At 32.3% G+C, this 25,180-nt stretch overlaps 1 protein-coding gene across 5 annotated transcripts in view; it reads left to right on the plus strand.

Annotated features, from left to right (window-relative positions):
• The window catches only part of LOC114324193 (uncharacterized), a 208,811-nt gene that overhangs the window by 165,893 nt on the left and 17,738 nt on the right, over nucleotides 1-25,180 (plus strand). For all 5 annotated transcript variants that reach the window (XM_028271956.2, XM_028271954.2, XM_028271958.2 and 2 more), the window contains one exon: nucleotides 18,701-19,254. In XM_028271956.2, the coding sequence (XP_028127757.1) occupies nucleotides 18,701-19,254 (554 nt within the window). The remainder of the gene's footprint in view (nucleotides 1-18,700; nucleotides 19,255-25,180) is intronic.

The following is a 25,180-nucleotide window of genomic DNA, read 5'->3' on the forward strand; positions in this document are numbered from 1 at the left end:
ATGCATAGGGCCTTTGCCTTTTTTGTTTAAAATTAAATGTAGAACATTTTTGTATAGAACATTGTTTACGCTAAACCGCATAGTTTTAGAAATATTGACAAAAAAACGTACAAAACTCCCAATTTACCGAGTTCTCCCCCACCTACCCCCCAAACCCGACGCTCAAAATGGTGTGACTTTTAACTGAACAATATATGGACCATATAGAACAATAATTTGGTGTCGAAGGATAACTTTCATTTTGGATGTCTGGGTTGTGCCGTTTTTTGGATCAACTGTATCATATAGAATATGGAATATACATATCTAATAATATATTTATACACAGTCATGATCGCTTTTTTCGTATTATGTGTAACACATGTCACAGATGTTACTGTTTTAAAGTTTCTTCTATAGGGATTTTGTTCAGGTTTCAAGTTTTACAATTTTTGTTTGAATTTCGTCATTTATTTTCTTCTTTCTTCCCCTTGATATATCCTATACCTTATTTTGACCTCTGTACATGTCGTGCTCCATTTCTACTGAGAATCTTTTCCAGTATGTTTGCTTTTGTTTGTTTCTCAAAGTTCATTCTGTTTGTAATTTAATTTCTTATGACTCCGGATTTTGTTACTCATGTGTCTTATGTAGGCATCTTATCTATTAATGCTTAGCTGCTATATTGACTCCATAACATGTAAACCACGGTTTATTGTTTTTTAGTCTGTTTGTATTGATTGTTCTTTGTTTTATTGCATCTGCTACTATTGTAGCTGTAATATTTGCGTTTAGTTTTGCCATGATTTTTCAATGTTGTCTATTTCTCTTATGCAGTTCCGGAATATCTTTTCTTTCATTCGTTTTTGGTAAAGGATTTTGGTGCTCTTTGGATGATTAAATTTTGTAATATAGTTTGGTTCCCTTCTTTTTGTGGTTCTATATGTGATAATTAGAGCTTTGCATAAGACCAAACTATGTTGTGTGATAGTATTTGATGACGTTAGAGTTCTTACGTCAAGTATGTAGTTAGGGTTCAGTCTTCTGCTAGTGATTACAAATGGGAGCACAGGTTTATCAGTTTTTCTCTGTCTCCATTTGTTTGTTCTTCGTTGTAGGCGTGATTGATGAGGTATTTCGACTATTTTGAAGTTTATTTCGATGTGATTATCGAAATTTTAGCATCAATTTCGATAATCACATTGAAATGTTAGATAATAATAAACGCACTATGAACACGACTATCACAATCAATGAAAACATATAACATAAGAAAAAAAATACTAGATTTGTTGTAAAAGGTATATAATAATAATAATAATATCGTATGGCATTTTTGCCGGGGAGATCCTTTCGGACAGTTACGGCGCCATTTACATATTTAACCCTGTTTGAAGTAACTAGTGCCGATGTACACTAGCTCAGGGAACCGACGGCTTAACGTGCTCTCCGAGGCACGGTGAGACGGCTCGTGTCATTATTGGAAATGAAAATGGTTTGTCTTTGGCAGGGCTCGAACCCACGTGCACTGGCGTATAAGACCAGCGAATATGCCGTTACTCCACGGCCGCTCACGTAAAAGGTATATTAAAAATATTAATATCATTTATAATAATATACATTTTACAACAAATCTAGTATTTTTGTGATTTGTTGTATACAGACAGCTACAGGAAGTTTATTTTCCTCGTGGATTAAAAAATAACATAAGGTTAATCATAACACATTATGATTTCTGAATTATGTAATGGAATAAATATGTTATTATCGTTAAACGATGTAAAAGTATTCTAATAGTTGGTCTTATAATTGCCTTTTTGATATCTAATACAGGGTCTAGTCTCTAGTCATATCTAGAGCTCCATTTTCCCGGCCCCTTTTGATTTCCCGTCCCCTTTTGATTTCCCGGGAATCGGGAGTCGGTAATTCGGATTTCCCGGGAATTCCGGGGAATCGGGAAATTTAAAAATAAAAAGAAGAAATTGTTTTTGTTTTAATTTTTTAATGCAATTAGTATAAAAACGTATAAATTTGATTACAAATTAGAAATGTCTACAAAAATTCAAAATTTTTAAGGAAATTTTAAAAATGGAAAATTATAAATTTGTGTTTAATCTGAATTTTCGTTGTTTTTATTATTGAAATATGTTTTAAAAAACAAATTGTTGAGTGTCTGATCTTTCAGGCTGGCTCTTCTATTTTTATACAGAAATTTTCTGAAATTGAAAACACACTTTCTGTTGATGTAGGTCTGATGCTATTTAGTGCAGTAAGTAATTTTTTTAAAGGTCCGGTCAGCTGATTTGCACCAATATAATAACGTATTAAATTTCCTATGTACTAATTCTGCATAAACATAATTCTAATTCAAAATAAATATTTATGTTATAATTCTGGATCCTGCATGCTTCCAAATGAATCAGATCGTTGCATAAACAAAAGAATATTTATGCTAACGGATATGATAGACGTACATCCTGATTTAACACCAAAATTTGAAGGTTTAAAATATAATTGAAAAATAAATATTTTTCGTACTTCCGGGCCTAAAGTGACAACTTCACTCCCTTGTGACAGGTACTAAAGTGTCACATTTAATCCCTCCGGGATTAAATATTGACGAAACTCCCGGAACGATTAAATCACAAACAAACGAATTTAAGGGATATTTTATTGAAAAATATAATTAATTAGAATGGTAATTAACGTTAATATTCAAATTAATATTGTGACAGTTCGTCATATTGACCAGTCTTTCCTGGGTTAATGCAGCAGGTAACTGACGAGTAACAGATAGGTCCTTTTCATATTGAACTGGTGTTTGTTTCGAAGATCCTGCGGAAACAGGAAGCGAGAATGAGGACTGTGGCATAACTATAGTGGACGAATCGGCGACTTGACCAAATATTTTATCTGAAATTTTTTGTTTATTTTTAATAGACGATTCAATATATCCCTCGGCCACGTTGGAGGATTTCCATCCTCCATGTCTCTTCAGCACGTCTATTTATAATGGGATTTATCTCATTATTTAGATCTTTTAGAAATCCTTAAATTAACTAAAGTATTCGTCAGATATTTATTTATGAAACAGTAAACATTACGCATATTTGTTATAATAATTGCAAAGTAGAACACCTTAGTTAAAGTCCACGTTTTGCTTACTCAACAAGGTTGTGATTATTCATTTTGACACACTAACGAGAATATATATAAACATATTTACAAAACGAAGTATTTGATAAATATGGGAACACGATCAGATTTGAGTGATTAGTGGGTCAGTCGAATTAGTTAGTTAGGTTTGAGAGGTTGCTGCCGTTAGAGCAAAATAATGTCACCTATCAACTGAATACATGTATACGGTATTAGTTTAACCAAATAAAGAAGTTATGAGTACATAGTGCCTTCCTGTTAAACAAACCCCATTCCAGTATAGTAAATATCCAGCTACCACCATATATTGTTGCTCCCGAATCAGCTAACAAAGACGCAGATGTGCGTCTAAAACAATGTCCCGTATAAGACGTCGCATTTTCTAATTTCAAGAAAGCTGCTATTTGCCGTGGAATTGTACCAAACATGTTTTTTCCTACTACTCGCGTAGTACATTCTTTGTTGATGTATTGAACAAAAAATTTTGAATGAGTTGTCCCTGTCTTTCGCAATGCCACATATTTCCGAAATATCGCCACAAAACTGATGGCACTGTTTTCTGAATTTTTGATCACAAAATTTCGGTCAATTTTATTTTTGGTGTTTCTAATCGCAATTAGGAAGGAATCGCCCAAATCTCTCACATCGTCGATTTCTAAATCAACCAACTCTTTTCCACGACAAGCTCCCGCAACGCCCAAAATAAGTGCAACCTACAAAAAAATTGATTTCTTAAAATTTCTGAATATAAACAAATTTCCAAATTTACCTTAAGCATTAAATATTTATCATCCGGAGCCTCCCGTAAGAACTGATCTACCTGCTCAGACGTGAGAATTCTTGACTTCTTTGGCTTAAATCCCTCATTTCTTCTCTTCAAAAAAGCTAATAATTTTGGAAATTTACTTATATCAATATCTTCTCTAATGTTAATAACCGATTTCAGCATTGAGTAATGTGCCCAGAGAGTTGAGGCACAAACCGCTTTTGATTTATCATCGAAGTAGACTAACAGCGCATTTTCAGTAGGTTGTCTCACATTTTTTAAGCGGCACCACTTTTTAAAAGCATCGTACTGCTGCTCGTATAGTTTTCTAGATTTCGGTGGTAACAATTCTTCACCTACTTCGGCTGCTCTTTTATCAATATCAGATACACCTTCTTCACTCATGATACCAATAATTATTATCAATAACAATGTTTCTTTACAATGACACTAGTAATGACAATGTTTCTAAATTATAACTGTCACAACGCAATGTTACTATGGTAACTTATTTTAAAGACAGTTTATTAAATGAGTTGAAGAGAGAAAAAACTGATTGAAATTATTGAAATAATTAATAAAATCATACCGGAAGTACGAAAAGTATCGTGACTGAAGTACATTTAATCCTTCAGGTAAATTATGGCCCTCCCTGCGGTCGGGCCATAAACTTTACCTTCAGGATTAAATGTACTACTTCAGTCCCGCGGTATATAATGTACTATTAAGAAGTGGAATAATTTAAAATGATTATTAAGCAGACAGAGATAATAATTGTATCAGAATCATTTATTCATTGTGAGTTAGTAATACTTCCGCTCATAATTTAAAATAAAATATTTAAAAAAATCCCGAGAAATTTGTAAGAATTCTCGGGAATCGGGATTTCGATTTTTTACCGATTTCACGGGAAATTTGTACCGGGAATTTCCCGAGAATACAGCTCTAGTCATATCATTGATTATCTTGTTGAGAATGGAATAGTTTATGACTGGATTTGCACTTAATCAAAAAATACACAGAATCATTTTAAATCATGCGTAAACAACATGGTGGTTTAATAGTATTTTCAATTATATACTGTATACAAAATAAAGTAGGTTTAAACGAAGTAATATAAAGGAAAATTTAAATACCAAGTACAAACAATAATATTCATAAAGATACACTCATTACTCATTACCGTTTGTTTTAGTTTAAGATTTGGATTACCGCTTGTTTATATGATGTCGGTTTGCCAACGTCGACTGCGCGGTTTACTTGTTTTACTTGATCTCACCCTAATGCCGCCTTTGAAGTTTCACCCTAATACCAAGTAAAATAGGGGGAAACAGGTAAACCGCGACGTCGACGTTGGTAAACCGCCTGCATATAAACAAGCCCTTAGAACCTACAATTTTGTGTCAAGGCTGTATGACACTATGCATTTTCTTGTATCATTTCTAATATCGTTTCTGATATGTCAAAAAAATGTATAGTGTCATACACAGATACAAGAAACGATATCAGAAACGATACAAGAATTTGTGTCAGGCACAGATTCTTGTACAATAACTGCGCCAATTTCTGCGCAAAGAGCAAAAACGTAAAACCTGCTGGTAAAACTTCTAAATGTCATAATGGCGGCTGAAAATGAGATCATATTATGATTTATGTCTTAATGAATTTATTTGTGTTTTGTAGGTATTATTTATAAATATTTTATTGATACTTATTATACCGTTTGGTATGGACTACTGTTCTACTAATAACCATATATTTAGAATAACTTTGGGTTTCATATTGCATAATTTTTTAATAGAGGAAAATACAATAGTTCCAATTTGGATCAAACTGAAGATAATTATAATGCAAATATTTTAGCACAAATATCAAAACACAAATAATCAACAGTCAACTAAAAAATTCTAGTTATTATAACATTAAAATATTTGTTTTTAAAAGTTTATAAATTTTATAAAATCCTTAAAATCAGCTGTAGACGCAGTACTACCATACCAATGTAACGTGACAGGGTGACAAACAAAATTTCGACCAATCACGTGCCGAATTTCATACAGTTTTCGATACAAGAACTTGCATAGTGTCATACAGGGCACAAATGTACGTACAAGAAATGATACAAGAAAAGGTATACAAGAAACGATATCAGAAACGATATTAGAAATGATACAAGAAAATGCATAGTATCATACAGCCTTCACGGAGAAGTTCTTGTTCTTCTTGGTAAGAAAATGCATAGTATCATACAGCCTTCACGGAGAAGTTCTTGTTCTTCTTGGTTTAGTGCTTGTTTATATGCAGGCGGTTTGCCAACCTCGACTGGGCGGTTTACCTGTTTTACTTGATTTCACCCTAATGCCACCTTTGAAGTTTCGCCCTAATACCAAGAAAAATAGGGGAAAAACAGGTTAATCGCGACGTTTACGTTGGCAAACCGCCCTATCTGAACAAGGCCTTAGGCGAGATCTCTCAATGAAGACTCTACTAGATACTTGACTTCATTGGTTCTTTCTAGTTCCTTCCAATATGGACAAGAGCTGTATAATATTCTCCCTAACAATTGAGCATAAAAATGCCGTCTACTGAAATACTACATATTCAGAGCTCTGTGCTACAGAATGGACGCATGGTCACTAATTTTGGCAACTCTGAATCGACTTGATGCTTGTGAGATGTGGTGTTATAGGCTTATGCCGAAGTTAGCAATGCGAAAATCCTGCGCACAGTGGGGAAGGAATGTGAAATTTTGATCACGATAGAAACTCAAGAGTTTGGTTATCTGGGGCACATAATGAAAAATCAAAATAATACAGGCTTGGCTTCCAATTGATCATCTAACTAAGGGAAGGTTAATGGTAAGATGGAATCGGGAAGCACGTATCTCCTGATTGAAAAGTTATTTGGATGGATAATATGTAATCCATCTTCTGTATCATAGAGAAAAGAGAAGTCCCCCTATATAGCATAAGGACCGTTGAAAACATCTACCAAAACAACAAAATGGAAGTCAGAATATCGCACCTCCGCTCAAAGAGTGTCATAATTCAAAAAAGCAAAGTTTCGAGAAAACGACGTTTAAAGTTTGTCCTACAACATTTTTGGGTTTAATACAAAAACTATTAAAATTACAATGATTATTTCATTCATAGGAGATTCTGACCAATAGAAAGCTACAGAAATCTGAATTAAATCGATAATTTTTGATAATCTCCCGTCGTTAAGTATATTACGTCAGATGCCCTTCGTTGCTACGAAAAAATACATTCAGTGACATTAATGACAATTAATGTTTTAAAAATTATAAAAGTGATGACTTTCAATCGTCAAATATTTATAAAAACTTTGTGTTTAATGGTACTTACATAAATAAATTACAATACAATTTTGGTTTTGAACAGTTTTATTCATGAAATAATCGCAACAAATTGCACTCGACCTCTGAAATTAATATATAATTTCAGAGCTCTTGTGCAATTACTACTGATTATTTCATTCATAGGAGATTCTGACCAATAGAAAGCTACAGAAATCTGAATTAAATCGATAATGTTTGATAATCTCCCGTCGTTATAGTATATTAAGTATGGAGAACGGTAAGGGTTTTATACCGATCAAAGACAATTGTTTGGAGGAGGAGCGGGGCGACGACTCCAATTATTGTCTGAGATCGGTTACCCTTAACGTTCGACATGCTTATAACGTTTTTTGCACGATTGATACCATTATAAATTATAAAATTAAACATTTTCGTCATATTGACTAGTTTTATTCATTTGATCAAGATAGATACTTTGGTTGTTAGGTAGTAACTAGGGTGCATAACAACAATGGAGAATTGAGTTTTTATTTAGTTGTCAATAATTTGAAGTACAATTTTGATTATTATAAATTAAAATATGACCGAAAGTGAATTTGAAGAAATTGAACAGGCTTGGGAAGAAGGGTGTTCCGCAATTATTCCCGAAAAATCCAAAATCCGTTATCAAAATACCTACCAAAGTTTTAAAAAATGGTGCGAAGGCAAGAATTTAAGAATCGAAGAAAAGACTCTATTGGCATATTTCGTTCAAAGACATATGCAGTTGAAAGCTCCTGGAAGCCTCTGGGCAGAATATTCAATGATTAAATCCACCGTTTTTCTTTATGATGGCATTGATATTTCCAAGTTTTCAACTTTGATCGCGTATTTGAAGAGAAAAAATGTTGGATACTACTAATGTATGCGATTCTGCAGGAGTTTCTGTTAGAAGTGAAACCACAGCCCAAACAAGTGGGATTTCATTAAATAATTCAAGAAATTGTACCATAAGTTTCAATATTAATAAATAATTCGTTAGTTTTCTTTATTCTTTCAAAAAATAAATTAAAATTAAGAGATTTTTTAACTCGACGGTAAGTGAATTACTTACCGTCGAGTTGGATTACTTACCGTCGAGTTGCTAGTAAATGTCACCTACTGACGTAAAATCTGTCACGGTAAACAGTCAAAAATGATCAATCGTGCAAAAAGTATATTACGTCAGATGTCCTTCGTTGCTACGAAAAAATACATTCAGTGACATTAATGACAATTAATGTTTTAAAAATTATAAAAGTGATGACTTTCAATCGTCAAATATTTATAAAAACTGTGTGTTTAATGGTACTTACATAAATAAATTACAATAAAATTTTGGTTTTGAACAGTTTTATTCATGAAATAATCGCAACAAATTGCACTCGACCTCTGAAATTAATATAGAATTTTTGCTCTCGTGACACTTCGTGAAAAGTGTCACTCGGGAAAAATTCAATAATTTCAGAGCTCTTGTGCAATTACTACTAATAACTATTTTAGTCAGATACAATGGTTTTTGAAGCGCTATAAAATAGCGTATTAAGTATATTAAAATTATTAAAAAAAAATTGAGTTGTGACATTATACAGATAAAATAACGAAAAATTTACGAAATATTTTTTATCAAAAGTGACACTTGCAGTACAGAATATAATGTCATTATTATTATCTGGTTAATAGATTTATACTTTTTAACGATGTATTTAAGTACAAGTAACAACACTAAACACAAAATACTGCAAAAAGAAAGATAAATAAGTGATAAATGTGTCACTTTTCTTGAACACATACGCAGATTGTTTTGAATAAAGTAATGGCATATACTATCTTAACTTGACAAACGACGCTTTATACACATCTTAGATGGACAAATGCTTTGCAGAAGTCGATATATGACACTGTTTGTGTTCGTTGCGTCGTTGATTTTGGATAATCGTATAATGACACTAGTGACATCTAACGATAAATACTTGATCCATAGACGTGGCACTTTGTGAGATATAAGTTTATAAATAGTTGAAAGACTGATAAGTTTGTACACACTTGAATGAATAAAGGAAATGAAAAATGTAGTATGTCAAAGTGTGTAAATAATTTATTTCTTTAGCTGAGCGCTTTCGACATAAACGTCATCATCGGAGCTAATGGTCAAATTGTAAAAAAGTACCGCTACAACATTGAGGTGTTATCATTTGCATCTTGTGAATATAAATATGAATTTTGGTTGAAAATGCTTTGTCCTCCGTACAACCCCAAACAGAAAAAAACAGAAAAAACGGCCACATTACACGTTACACAAACACAAAACTTTTTTCATGGCATAAGTATCACCCATCCATTGTTGGCCTAGTAGAAACAGCTGACTAGGTCAGTCAGCTGTTTCCATAGGTATCACCCATCCATTGTTGGCCTAGTAGAAACAGCCGACTGACCTAGTCAGCTGTTTCTACTAGGCCAACAATGGATGGGTGATACATATGCCATGAAAAAAAGAATGTGTGTGTACTTTGTACGCACGTAAGAAGTTATACTTCTATTATATGATTATATGATTATAAACGAAATTAATATACTTTTTATTTATATTTTATTTAAATATTAAATTAATTTATACTTACTACTTCTCAAACATTTTTATTAAAACAGTGCCAAAAATTAAAATAATAAAAAAATAAAACACACACAAACTTATTAAAAATGCCACAAATGATTTCTGAACATTAATTGTCGGAAAATTTTTTAACTAAATACGTATTTTCTGAAAATAAAATTATATAAGAAATATACTTACAATCATAAAATGTATAAAAAAAATAAAAAAATAAAAGTTTCTATTGGGATTCGAACCAACTTACCACGCGGCTGGTATTTGCGTTGTATTGGGATTCACTCGCATTAAAACTTCGCCACAGAGACAGCTTGTCATTATGTGCGAAGATCGTCTAACTAAACAGATTAACCTTTTGACATTTTTAACTTATGTAAATCAAAATATTTTGATTTTGAATTGAAATGATTTAGAATTGAAAAAATACAACAAAACATATAGTAAGAAAACAATATATTAGGTGAATATTGATAAAAATTTTGATGGTAATCAAATTATGTAAATAAAAGTATTACATACTACTTATGTATTTTGGTAGGTTCAAGGTAGGTATCGGAGCCCGTATAACGACTAATAAATTTCGCAATCACTTGCGTCGTGCAAAGTGGCTATATTCAAATATCATAACAAAATTTGATCAACTATTTATAAAACACTTACCAGTGAAAGATTCTTTAGCTTTGAATAAGCGAGATCTGCGGCACTCATTAGTCACAGTTTGATGAGCTTTCACATTGGCATGCAACAATCATCTCTTCTATGTAAATAAGTCCAAAAATATAATATGAAAACTATTTAAAAAGGCATTAACTAACTTTTTGTTTGTTGTTTCTCTTCCTACACATTTTAAAACGCAACAAGCATACATTATAACCAAACCACAGTCCCACAGCTGCCATATTGGATAATTTTTGTCATGCCATTTGAACATCCAATCAGAACAAAGTTATAATGCGCATGCGCCCGGTCGCTAGGTTTTCCATATAAAATTTCACCGTCATTACGCCCGTAAAGAAGTATAACTTCAAAAAGTTGTGTGTTTGTATAACGTGTAATGTGGCCGTTTTTCTATTTTTTCTGTTTGGGGTTGTACGGAGGACAAAGCATTTCCAACCAAAATTCATATTTATATTCACAAGATGCAAATGATAACACCTCAATGTTGTAGCGGTACTTTTTTACAATTTTACCATTAGCTCCGATGATGACGTTTATGTCGAAAGCGCTTAGCTAAAGAAACAAATTATTTACACACTTTGACATACTACATTTTTTATTTCCTTTATAAGTTTATAGTTTTATTAAACTGTTGGTGCAATAAAACCGATTTTAAAATTTTTTGAGTTATGACACTCTTTAAGCGGAGTAGCGATATATGGACAACTACTGACATAACCATAGACATAGGCAGCAGAATAAGAGAGTGAGACAGTTGAGTTCTATGCTCTTCAATTTAATCATGGATTAAAAAATAGTCAAAAGCGTCAACAAAGGAAGAGGATACCGAGTAGGTAACAAAGAAGGAAAAATACTCTGTTACGCAGACGATGCAATATTCATAGCCCAAGATGAAGATACTTTACAAAGATTAATCCACAGATTTAACACAAAAGCAAAAAATTGAATATGACAATTTTATCGCAGAAAACTAAAACAATAGTAATCAGTAAATAACCAACCAAATGTAAAATAGAAATTGATGGTGTCGGTATGAAACAAGTAATTAAAATAAAATACCTTGGAATTACATTGTCAAGCTATGGAGACTTGAACAAAGAAGTGAGAAATCAAGTAGGTACAAAACGCAAGTAGACTGGCAGGTTGTCTTAATAACACTATGTAGTGAAACCGACATATTAACACTAATAATTTATAAAGCCAGAAATAACACTGAAGTCAAGAATTTATAAAGCCAGTGTAGGACCAATAATGACATATGCATCAGAAACAAGACTAGATACAGCCACAACACAAAAACTACTAGAAACGGCAGAGATGAGAGTATCTGAGAAGAATTATAGGAGATACGCTGAGAGATGAAAAGAGGACTGAATAAATTAGAAGACAATGTAACGGACAGTGTATAAACGAATGGACACTAAATAGAAAAAAGAATGGAATAACCACATAGGCAAAATGGGGGAAACACGTGTAGTCAAAATAGTAAGAGATAAATCACCAATCGGTAGAAGTATCGGCCGACCGCGCAAATGGAGTGACGACCTTCCATAGAAGTATCAATCCGCCAATGAACAAGTAGAATTGCTTATAAGGAGGAAGAAGAAAAAGAAGAAAAAAATACGGAAATGGATTAGCACTAAGTTGTTCCGCCCTGCAGCAAACAAAGCATAGATAGAGATGATGATCGCCCACATCTGAAAAAAATAAGAATAGAAATGCCACAAGAGAAAGAACAATTAATTATTTATTTAATTTATATGATATTAATGAAAATTAAATACATGTAAAAATCTGCTTTATAGAAATTAACACCAAGATTGGCAGTTATTTGTCATATACTAAATAAATTACTGACATAATATCTTTGTATTTACTCTGTACCCTCATAACTGCGTATCAATTACCCCTTGATTTGTGTTGTGAATGTTATAAGTTTGTATTATACAGGGTGTCAAGAAACTCTACCGACAAACGAAGACAGGAGATTCCTCAGGTAATTTTAAGACAACCATTTTTAACCAAATTCACCCAGACCAAAAATGCTTCCTAAGGGAGCTAGAGCTCTTTGAAAATGGCGTCTTGTAACTAGTTAGAAAAACAAAAATTTGTAGGCATATTTATCTTCCAGAGATAAATCGATTCCATCCATTGCGAATTTATAGTACCGGTCATAGGCGTCCGTTTTGGTAAGGGTAACGGTTATTTTATCGCATAACTTTTTTATCTTTACATTTTAAGCATCTTTCACTTTGGATTAATAAGTTATGAGGTATGCTAGTACTAAAAGGTACTCTTGATTTAAGTCTGTAGGACACACCGTTTTCTAGAAAAATCGATTTGAAAATTTTTCGCATCTTGAATTTGAAAAAAAGTTGAAAAAAATTTTGGAAAAAAAAACGGCGTATTTTACCAACTTGAAGCAAGAGGAACTTTTACTACTAGAGTACCTCATAATTTAATAATCTAGTGTCGAAATGCTTAAAAATTAAAGACAAAAAATTATGCAATAAAATAACCGTTGACCTACCCAAAACCGACGCATATGACCGATGCTAGAAATTCGCAATTAATGAAATCGATTCATCTCTGGAATATTGAACCTACAAGTTTTCGTTTTTCTAAAGAGTTTTTTTTTTGAAAAATTTTTTTTGAAATTTAAAAAACGAAAAATTTTCAAAACAATTTTTCTAGAAAACGGTGTATCCTATCGACTTAAAGAAGAATACCTTTTAGTATTGTTCAAGCAATCTATATAGTGTAATAGGTAAGATTTGTAGCTTTGGGTTGTTCTTCTTTAATATTAGGCCGGCAGCTGGTGTTTTCTGGTAATTAAATATGTAGTTGAAAATATTTATTTATACCTACTTAGGTAAATACCATAATATTGTATGTGTTAAAATTAATTTTATCAATTTTTTAATAACATTTAACCTCACAGGGACCTCCCTCTTACCGCATGCTTGCAATAATAACTGATGTAGAATAGCTTTTATAATTAATCTTGTTATTGTTAGAATTACTGATACTAAAAGAACTTTATAAAAACACAGTTAGATCTAAAATTACTTTAGGTATACAGTTTAAAACTTTTAAAATTCAGCACAAAATGCAAGCATGTCCCCGCTCTTTTTTATTTATTAAAAATACAAAATCTAAAAATATTTTTTTAACCGAATCTTTTCATTAGTACACTTATGCTTGGAAAATGAATTGCACAACACAACAATTAAAATACTGATACACTTAACTCATTTTCTCCTTCTTCCGTATTTTCTTCGTCACTATCATCGCCCAATTCAATAATAAATTTATTTCCACCATTAATGTGGAAGTGCCCAATCTTCTTATAATATTCTTCCACTTTGATCACTTTGGCGATTCTTTTCTGCCAGTCTACTTTGGTAATATTGGCTACTTCTTTTTTAATTATCTCTTAATAATTACCTTTTTTCAAATTTAGGAAATGTATTTGAACGCCTTATACTTGGTTTTAATTGTCCCCAAATTAACTCAATAGGATTGAAAACACAAAAGTAGGGGGAAAGTCTCAATATAGTGTGTCCATGCTTTTCGGCAATACTCTCTAGAGCGTATAATTTTCTAAATTGCTTCGTGTGTAGAACTTCAATAAGTTGTTTTTTTGTGTAAAAATCTTCGAAATACAAATCATTTTCCATTAAAAAATTTTGCAGGTCAGCTTTCTTTGAAGATGTATTTGGTATTTTAGTGAGCTGTCGGGAATGATAGCAAGCGTTGTCAAGCACTATTACGCTGTTTTTCTCCAAGTTTGGGATCAGCGAGTTTTCAAACCAATCTTCAAAAATGTCAGCTTCCATATTCTTACGGTAGTCAACGTTACAATCTTCCATTTTCTTCCCACATAATTTTAAAGCATTCGGAACCCATCCCTCACTTCCTCCGCAATGTACAATAATTAGCCGCGAGCCTTTATTTGCAAGCATTTCTGGTATGCACATGCTTGAACCATCTGTCCATCCTTTCTTTACTGTATCGTGGGTATCATACCAAGTTTCATCTAAATAATAAATTCTCCTATTTTCTTGCCTATATTTAATTTCTTCTAGGTACATATTACGTCTGTTGATTAGTCTTTGGCTTTCCATAATTATTGCTTGACGTTTATTAGTTTTTTTTTTTTAATTTAAAGCCCATTTTTTATCCAGTTTTAAAGAGTTTTCTCACTGCAGTTCATATTTCGACCGGTTGTTTCCAATTTCTTTCTTATTATTTCTATTGTAGGTATATCATTGCTTTTGTAGCAGTCGTATATTGTGGTTTTCAATAGTTTTACAAGTGAAGGATTTAAAGGTCTTGAAAATTTGTAGTCACATCGTTTCTTGCGATGATAGGGTTCATTTTTAACTATTTTATATACAGTAGAAAGTGGAATTTCTGTTAAACCAGAGGTGGCTTGTGCCAATAGTGTTTCATCGAAGCCGAATTTCGTACGTAGATTTTTGTATACATTCAAACATATTTGCTGTGTTTCAGCATTTAAATGCATTCGAATCTTCTTTACGGGCACTTTTTTTTTAGTAATTACATTCACACTAGCACTGGCAATTTCTACAATATCAGCGTTATCGTACGCGATATTTACATTATCCTACGGGCGCGACATCACTATTCACATTAATTAAATTACAATAATCAACACTTTACACTCTCCAAACGAAATACTAAACCAATATTCAAAATAATTACAGCAAAAACACTCGAATCATTACACTGCTACCGAACTAAAACTACTATCGTTTTGCACGAAACTTGTTAATCGATGGGAGGTCTGGGCGTAAAAACACAGATGCGTTCAAAGGGCCGCTTCTTAAACGTTTGACCTAAATATCTTTATTTGAAGAATATCATATTTCACCGGCTTAAAGCTATTCCACAATATGTTTTACTTGGACAATACAAGAATACCTCACAATTTAATAATCCAGAGTCAAAAATGCTTAAAAGTTAAAGACAAAAAAGTTATGCGATAAAGTAACCGTTGCTCTACCCAAAACGGACGCCTATGATCGGTACTAGAAATTTGCAATGGATGGAATCGATTTATCTCTGGAAGATAAATGCGCATACTAATTTTTGTTTTTCTAAATAGAAGCGTTCCGGAGGTATTTAAGAAAAACTAATTACAAGACGCCATCTTCAAATCTTCAAAATCTTCAAATAGCTCTAGCTCCCTTAGGAGGCATTTTCGGACTAAGTGAATTGGGTTAAATTGTCTTAAAATTATCTGAGGAATCTCCTGTATTCGTTTGTCGGTAGAGTTTCTGGATACCCTGTATAATATCCTTTCTTCTATAGTCTATAGTATTCCCGCATAGCTATATAAAGAAACTACGCCGTCAATATCGTAAATAAAAAATAATGGTTCTTAGTTCAAGGACCAAGGTAAAGTGAATATTGATTTGTCCAGGTCCGGGGAGTTTTTTTAGGAAGAGTTTATCTTCCAGAAGGGAACTTTTTTAGGTCAAATCTGTAAAATTCTTTGACTTTTCTATTATTATTTTCATCGACATACTTCATCTGTTTAGTTAGAAAATGGTGCTGATTTCCTAATGTAGGAAATTTTTCCTATTTTCCCTCATAATTAATTTGAAGCAAATTTTACCGATTTATAAATTGTAGAAGCATTTATCTACAGGGCTTTTCACTATATTTTGACCCCCTGTAAACTGCTTTATTTATAGATTAGAAAAAAATGTAATAAGTATACAAAAGGTACACGATTTTCTATGTAGTTTTCGAAATTGATAGAATAAAAACAAAGAAGGTGAAAACAAAATGGCCGCAGATGTTAACTTTATTAATCTAAATGGTATTAAATGTTAATTTAAATGTTAATTTAAATGTTAGTTTAAATATCTAGTATATAGCTTATTCTTACAGATATACCCATCAAACTCGATATGGAAATGTTCGTTACAGAACATTATATTCAAATGTGTAACCATTAACAGGACGTTCTATTTAAATTAACAAAGTTAACATCTGCGACCATTTTGTTTGCATCTTCTTTGTTTTTCTACTATCATTTTCGAAAATTACATAAAAAATCTTGTAACTTTTGTATTTGACATTTTGTTCTAATTCTGAAAATAAGGCAGTTTAGAGGGGAGTCAAAATATAGTGAATACCCTGTACATATATACAGTATGGTGCAAATGAAAGGAGTAAATTTGTTATTTCGTAAACCGGCGATGTTAAGGAAAAATCCCGAAACAGGTCGATTTTTATTTTTAAATTACAATATTTTGGCATATATACCATATGACTGACGTTATACAGGGTGTCCCGAAAAGATTGGTCATAAATAATACCACACATTCTGGGGACAAAAATAGTTCGATTGAACCTAACTTACCTTAGTATAAATGTGCTCATAAAAAAGTTACAGCCCTTTGAAGTTACAAAATGAAAATCGATTTTTTTCAATATATCGAAAACTATTAGATATTTTTTATTGAAAATGGACATGTATCATAGTGAAGTTTGTCCACCCCATAAAAATTTTATGGGGGTTTTGTTCCCTTAAACCCCCCCCCCCCCCCCACTTTTGTGTACATTCCAAGTAATTCATTATTGTGGTACCGTTAGTTAAATACAACGTTTTTAAATCTTTTTGCCTCCTAATATTTTTTCGATAAGCCAGTTTTTATCGAGATGCGGCTTCTTTTTTAATACATTTACATAAAAATTTTATGAGGGTTTTGTTCCTTTAAACCCCCCAAATGTTTGTGTACGTTCCAATTAAACTATTATTGTGGTACCATTAGTTAAACACAGTGTTTTTAAAAAAATTTTGCCTCTTAGTCTTTTTTTTGACAAGTCACCTTTTATCGAGATGTGGCTTCTTTTTCAAAATATACCTAAAAATGTAAATTATAAATAAATTTTCAGATTATTAACAGGTCTCTATTATCATACTTAACCATATACAAATATGTGGTGGATTGGACAAAAATATTCAAAATATGTCCGATAAACACTGGCTTATCGAAAAAGTACCAAGAGGCAATATTAATTTAATTGGAACGTACACAAAAGTTTGGGGGGGGTTTAAAGGAACAAAACCCACATAAAATTTTTATGGGGTGCACAAATTTCACTTAAATTTTTTTTTGAAAATGTTGCTGTCATAAGAATGACACGTGTCTATTTTCAATAAAAAATCTCTAAGAGTTTTCGATATATGAAAAAAAATCGATTTTCATTTTGTAACTTCAAAGGGCTGTAACTTTTTTTGTGTGCACTATTGTATATAGCTAAGTGAGGTTTCCTTTCGAGACACCCTGTATATCTGAGCGTGATGACGTCATCGATGATTTTTTTAAATGAGAAGAGGGGTCGTGTAATAGCTCATTTGAAAGGCTACTAAATTCTATCTTCAGTAATATAAACACTAACATAAATATTTATACAGGGTGGCCAAAAAAAATTGTTTGATTAAATTAATTGACAAAAAAAGAAGAATGTATGTAATTTATTTAACTCAAAATACATTTTACTGTTGTCAAAAAATAGAAATAAATGTTTATTTCACCAATAAACATTGGTTTTCGCTTAAATTCAATGTCCAAGCCAACCACTTGCCTCTTGGAAGTTTGAACATTTAATTTAAGCGAAAAGCAATATTTATTTGTGAAATAAACATTTTTTTCGGATTTCTGACAGCAGTAAAATGTATTTTGAATTAAATAAATTACATACATTCTTCTTTTTTTGTCAATTAATATAATTCAAAAAAAAATTTTTGGCCACCCTGTATAAACACTTATGCCAATGTTTATATTGCTGAATAGAGAATTTAATACCATTTCAAATGAGCTGTCACACGACCCCTAGTCCTATTTAAAAAAATCATCGATTACGTCATCACGTCCAGACGGATGACGTCACTAATATGAGATATATGCCAAAAAATCAGAATTTAAAAATAAAAATCGACCTGTTTCGGGATTTTTCCTTGAGTCGCCAGATTACGAAATATCGAATATATTCCGTTCATTTGCACCATACTGTATGTACATTTCCTTATGTTATATCATTAGTAAAATTCTTTATTTTAGTCGTAATTGTTAGCAAATTATGACATAGTAAGTGATTAATGTCCTTTTATTAAAATCTAATATTGTTACAGGCAGCTGATGAACAAGAAATAAAAGTGAAATTGGGATTCTTCTTACACATTCCCTTCCCTCCTTGGGATATATACAGACTGTTCCCATGGGCAGACGAAATACTTCAAGGTATGCTCGGCTGTGATCTGGTGGGATTCCATATAACTGACTATTGTATAAATTTTGTTGACTGTTGCCAAAGAAGCTTGGGATGTCGAGTTGACAGGAAGAACCTCTTGGTTGAACATGGTGGCAGAACTGTTCGAGTAAGGCCTCTGCCTATCGGCATTCCTTTCGAGAGGTTCGTTGAATTAGCTGAAAAAGCACCAAAAGTGATCTCAACTAACCAGAAAATTATACTCGGAGTAGATAGATTAGATTACACGAAGGGACTTGTACATAGACTGAAAGCTTTTGAAAAGCTGTTGGAAAATCATCCCGAACATAAAGAAAAGGTATCACTACTTCAAATTTCGGTGCCCTCGCGGACAGACGTAAAAGAATACCAAGATCTTAAAGAAGAAATGGACCAACTTGTAGGAAGAATAAACGGAAGGTTTACGACACCTAACTGGTAAGTTAAATGTCGAATATGAACTTTTTGAAGTTATACTTCTTTAGGCGCGATTGAGAGTCAAATTTCATAATTCTGCGCGCATGCGCACACAGACAGTATGGCGTTTAGTTGCTAAATCTTTCAAGTTATGTACAGTCTGTCTAATTTACTTACCTTTGCACGTCATTATTCACGCCAGAGATCTAAGTTGACTTAGTTGCCAAAGTATAAGAAAATCCTGAATCCATTTTAAATCAAATAGATCACATAATTATTGTAAACGTGGATTATACAACAAAACAAATTAATATTCAATGTAAATAAATGAAAACTTAAGAAATAGAGAACAAGAATTAAGTTATAATTATTTAAGATTTGCAGTGCAAGCGTTTTTGCACTGCATTGTTTAATTATTAAAAAACGGCTCCGAACTCTTGGGAAAAGCCGATAGGTTTCTTTGTACATGTCTACAATAACAACTCCAAGTCGTGATAAAATTAGATGAAATCTATATTTTTATAGTAGAGGATCTTTTTATAGTAACGTAAATAATAAAAACAGTAAATATAATAGAACAGATACTTATAGTAAAGAATATAAACAAATATGAAGTGTCATCACCGCAACTGTCAAATAAATGTTACCAATTTATTCTAAAATGTCACCTTAATTCGATTACAGTTACAGTGTGTTCCGAACAAATGTGCTTCATAAAAACGCTTTATAATCCATTTATACAAATTAAATGAAACATATTATTGTGTATTTCTTTAGGTTAACATTAATAAAAATCTTCAAATATTATTTCTACGCGTATATAATAAAATATGTCTAGTGGCTGTAATTCCAGTGTACTCAGCAAAATGATTCTAAAAAAGAACACACCTACCGCCAAATATTTCGTGTTGGTATCATGCGACGTCACAGGCTATGACGTGGATGACGTGCAACGGTTAGTAAATTAGACGAAGTATATAAATATATTAGTGCAAGAAAAGGCGTGAAAAGAATATATTAGTGTTTTTAGTAAATATATTTATTATAATTTTTGTGTCTTTGGATTTGTCTTCCTCAGGAGTAAGAGGAGTATTATTAAAACATTTTATTGTATATTTATTATACTTCACCTTGTCTGTTTGTTACCGTGAATTGTCATTAGGTACGTCCGAACCGATACAGACACAGTCCTCGTAGCGTATTTGGTATAGCATTCGGCCAGAGATCGAGAGGTCTTGAGTTCGAATCCGGAGCAACCCTATACTTTTTTTTTATTTTTTTGAAAGGGGTAAGCACAAAATTAGTTTGGTGTTTAAAAAAAATTAAAACAAACTGTTTAAAGTATATTTATTTTTAAGAAATCATATAATAGAAGTATAACTTCTTACGTGCGTACAAAGTACACACACATTCTTTTTTACTTTATCGTACTACATACGCAGTATGAGTATAATAGATAAAGTTATAGGATCGTGCAAAAAAAATTTTTTCAGATTTCTTTTTTTTTCGACGTTTTGAGTCCCCCTGAGCCTAAAAAGCAAATTAAAAAAACATGTCGGAAGTATGTACTTATGTACGTACGTACGTATGTACGTATGTCGCCACCGTCCAGCAAAAACTACTGGACCGATTTCGATGAAATTCGGTATGAGTAAGTTTAAGAGAATTTTGTCGAGAAACTAAGCTTTTGAAAAAAACCTCTCAAAGGGGGGCCGAAAGAGGGGGGTTATTTGGGGCCCATTTTTGCAAATTTTGACCGAAACGAATGAAATTTAACTTGAAGTTAGCTCATCGATAGGTAAATAGAAATACGGAATTTGACATTTCCAAATCCAAAATGGCGGCCAGCATGGCCGATCGCCCACCCGATACATTTCCCTACCAATCTAAAAACTTGTTTAAGATAAATTTAATTTGAAAAAACATTTATATAGCCTAAAGATGGGGCTATAACAAGAATATTATCGTTTTTCAGAAAAAGTTACGGGTTGCCTATATTTAAGGGGTCAAAATTTGACATAAATTTTTCGTTTTTCGTTCCTTCGTAAATTTTCTATTTATAATACAAAAAGAGATATGGTAGGTAAAAAGAGTTTGTTTTTTGGTGCATGCTCAAAGTGCTCATGCTTTTGTAGTGTTTGAAAAGGCCTTTAAAACGAGCACGTTAAATATCGGTTACATTCAAACTAAGCGAGATATGGTGCAAAAAAATATATGACTAATGTACTTTAAGGAAAAAATGAGAAGTACATACATTTAACCCCTCATTCACCAGAATTTAAATGCATTGTTTTTCTTTTGCAATACCTCTTAATATAGTGTTATTTCTACTTTTAAAAAGTTGGACGGGTGAAAAAAATAAGATCAAATTATAGAGCGCGTTTTTAAATTCTTCCTTTTGCTCCATGCAATTCGAAAATAAAAATGTTCTATCCCCGAGAAGTGGTGAGAACCGCCCCATGATAAAAGCGCCATAGTATATAGGATAGACTTTGAATTAGGAGATTGGGCTTTGGGCTACTCCCAAAATTTCATTACAATCCATGCAGTAAAATGCAAATATTGTAAACTATTAATTTCTCAGAAAAATGGACTAATTTGAACTGAAAGTATGACTAATATTCTATTGATTTATGCAATAATCTATAGTGTGTCCCCGAACATCCTCTCAAATGCGGGAATTAATGATGCGTAGAACCATAAAATATTTTCGAGTATACAAGGTGTTTCTAAAATATCAAAATAACGAGTAACTTTGTTATTTTTATAGAATGCCAGTATCTAGTACGATAACGATAATAGATCGGTACGATAAAGTTCTCGGGTGGCCCTTCCGTCCAGCGTTTTTGAAAGTGCCTTAAGCTCAGACTTCAGCCATTCTGTTGGTATTTCTCCAGATTTGTATATATGTTGTTGAGTATCTTTGTAAATATTTTTATTGATTCGTTGTCCATTAGTTTGAGTAGTTCTGCTTGTATATTATCGGGACCTGCTGCGTTGCCTTTCATTAACTGTTATTGTAGAACAAACTTCCTACTGTAATATTCTTGATTCATCATTCAACTCTTCTTCTAGCTTAAAGATGTTATCTCTTTGCTCTTCAAATAATTTTTCTGGGTATTCTTTCCACGTTCTTATTTTATTCTGTTTGTCCAAGTTGATGCTTCCGTCAGAATTAGTTAGATTTCCTTTTTCTTCCAAAGATACTTTAATACAATTGAACTTCGATAAGTCGGATTAATCTCGACCGCGGCCGATCCGGGTTATCGAAAATCCGGATTAGCCGGAGAATATGGTGAAAATTAATAAAATACGGTACTTGGCGATAAACTCCATTATAAATGCAAATGTGATGTTATATCTTCTCGATGTTATATCTTCTCAATATTGTATTACGGAGTTGAATCCTGGACACTCACTGAAGCAATGGAGAAAAAACTGGAGATGTACTTGATATTTTCAGTAGTAATAACCCAAGGACATTGATAATTGTTCGAAAAAATTTTATAACAGATTTCGAAAGCTTGTTGCTTGGAAACAGACCGACGCCGTAGGCGGAGGTCTGTTGCCTGTAAGCAACAAGCTTGAGAAAGTTGTTAAAAAATTTTTGAGCATTTATCAATGTTCGAGGGTTATTCGGATAGAAAATTTTTTACTGTAAACAGTATTCTTTGGTATATTTGATTCGATAATTTCGTTAATATTCTCATCAGTATTACAACCAAATCGTGACATTTTGAAATATTGAATATTTGAAATGTCAAAATCGAAATGAAACGAAATGTAGGTATCCATAGCTACATGATTGAGTGAAAACAGCCCATGGGATCTGTTTTCAGTATAATGTTGGTTTTATTGGTTGTATTCAATCAGATGACCACAAATTAATTGATTTCATTGGATTTCTAATTGAGCAAAAAATTTTCACAGTAAGTAGGGAATAGCTCAAGAAACAAAATCTACCCTATATACTATGGCGCTTTTATCTTGGGGCAATTCCCACCCCTTCAAGGGGGTGGAAAATTTATTGGTCAAAATAAGCATGAAAGTGGCTAGAGAACATATTTTTAAGCAAAAACTGATCTATACTTTTTTTTGAGAACTCAATACTTTTTGAGTTTGCGTAGTTGAAAATTGGCCATTTTCATTTAAAAATGACACGTTTTCGGACGGTTTTTTGTGAATACCTTAAAAACTATGCATCAAACTAAAAACACTATATAAAATTTTTTTTTAATTATAAATAACAAAGAGATTCGTTCCTTCGTAAATTTTCTATTTATAATACAAAAAGAGATATGGTAGGTAAAAAGAGTTTGTTTTTTGGTGCATGCTCAAAGTGCTCATGCTTTTGTAGTGTTTGAAAAGGCCTTTAAAACGAGCACGTTCAATGTCGGTTACATTCAAACTAAGCGAGATATGGTGCAAAAAAATATATGACTAACGTACTTTAAGGAAAAATGAGAAGTACATACATTTAACCCCTCATTCACCAGAATTTAAATGCATTGTTTTTCTTTTGCAATACCTCTTAATATAGTGTTATTTCTACTTTCAAAAAGTTGGACGGGTAAAAAAAATAAGATCAAATTATAGAGCGCATTTTTAAATTTTCTTAAAATTCTTCCTTTTGCTCCATGCAATTCGAAAATAAAAATGTTCTATCCCCGAGAAGTGGTGAGAACCGCCCCCATGATAAAAGCGCCATAGTATATAGGATAGACTTTGAATTAGGAGATTGGGCTTTGGGCTACTCCCAAAATTTCATTACAATCCATGCAGTAAAATGCAAATATTGTAAACTATTAATTTCTCAGAAAAATGGACTAATTTGAACTGAAAGTATGACTAATATTCTATTGATTTATGCAATAATCTATAGTGTGTCCCCGAACATCCTCTCAAATGCGGGAATTAATGATGCGTAGAACCATAAAATATTTTCAAGTATACAAGGTGTTTCTAAAATATCAAAATAACGAGTAACTTTGTTATTTTTATAGAATGCCAGTATCTAGTACGATAACGATAATAGATCGGTACGATAAAGTTCTCGGGCGGCCCTTCCGTTCAGCGTTTTTGGAAGTGCCTTAAGCTCAGACTTCAGCCATTCTGTTGGTATTTCTCCAGATTTGTATATATGTTGTTGAGTATCTTTGTAAATATTTTTATTGATTCGTTGTCCATTAGTTTGAGTAGTTCTGCTTGTATATTATCGGGACCTGCTGCGTTGCCTTTCATTAACTGTTATTGTAGAACAAACTTCCTACTGTAATATTCTTGATTCATCATTCAACTCTTCTTCTAGCTTAAAGATGTTATCTCTTTGCTCTTCAAATAATTTTTCTGGGTATTCTTTCCACGTTCTTATTTTATTCTGTTTGTCCAAGTTGATGCTTCCGTCAGAATCAGTTAGATTTCCTTTTTCTTTCAAAGATACTTAATACAATTGAACTTCGATAAGTCGGATTAATCGAGACCGCGGCCGATCCGGGTTATCGAAAATCCGGATTAGCCGGAGAATATGGTGAAAATTAATAAAATACGGTATACTTAGAGATAAACTCCATTATCAATGCAAATGTGATGTTATATCTTCTCGATGTTATATCTTCTCAATATTGTATTACGGAGTTGAATCCTGCAGCTGGATTCCGTGCACTGTAGATATCTACACGTCGCTTTCTATCGATGTCAATTTTCGTAAAAATATTTGAATTTTTAGCTTTAATTGAATTATTTTCTAGTTTTGCTAGGTTATACTCGGCGCGATGTCAATATATTTTAATTTTTAGTTTTAATTCAAATATTTTCTTGTTTTACTAAGTGTCACGTCAGCATCAATTAGAGTATAACGGTTGATTGAGGTATATACTCAATCAACGGTATAACCTAGCAAAACTAGAAAATAATTCAATTAAAGCTAAAAATTCAAATATTTTTACGA

The sequence above is a fragment of the Diabrotica virgifera genome, chromosome 5 (assembly GCF_917563875.1).
Source record: "Diabrotica virgifera virgifera chromosome 5, PGI_DIABVI_V3a".
In the NCBI taxonomy this organism is placed as follows: Eukaryota; Metazoa; Arthropoda; class Insecta; order Coleoptera; family Chrysomelidae; genus Diabrotica; species Diabrotica virgifera.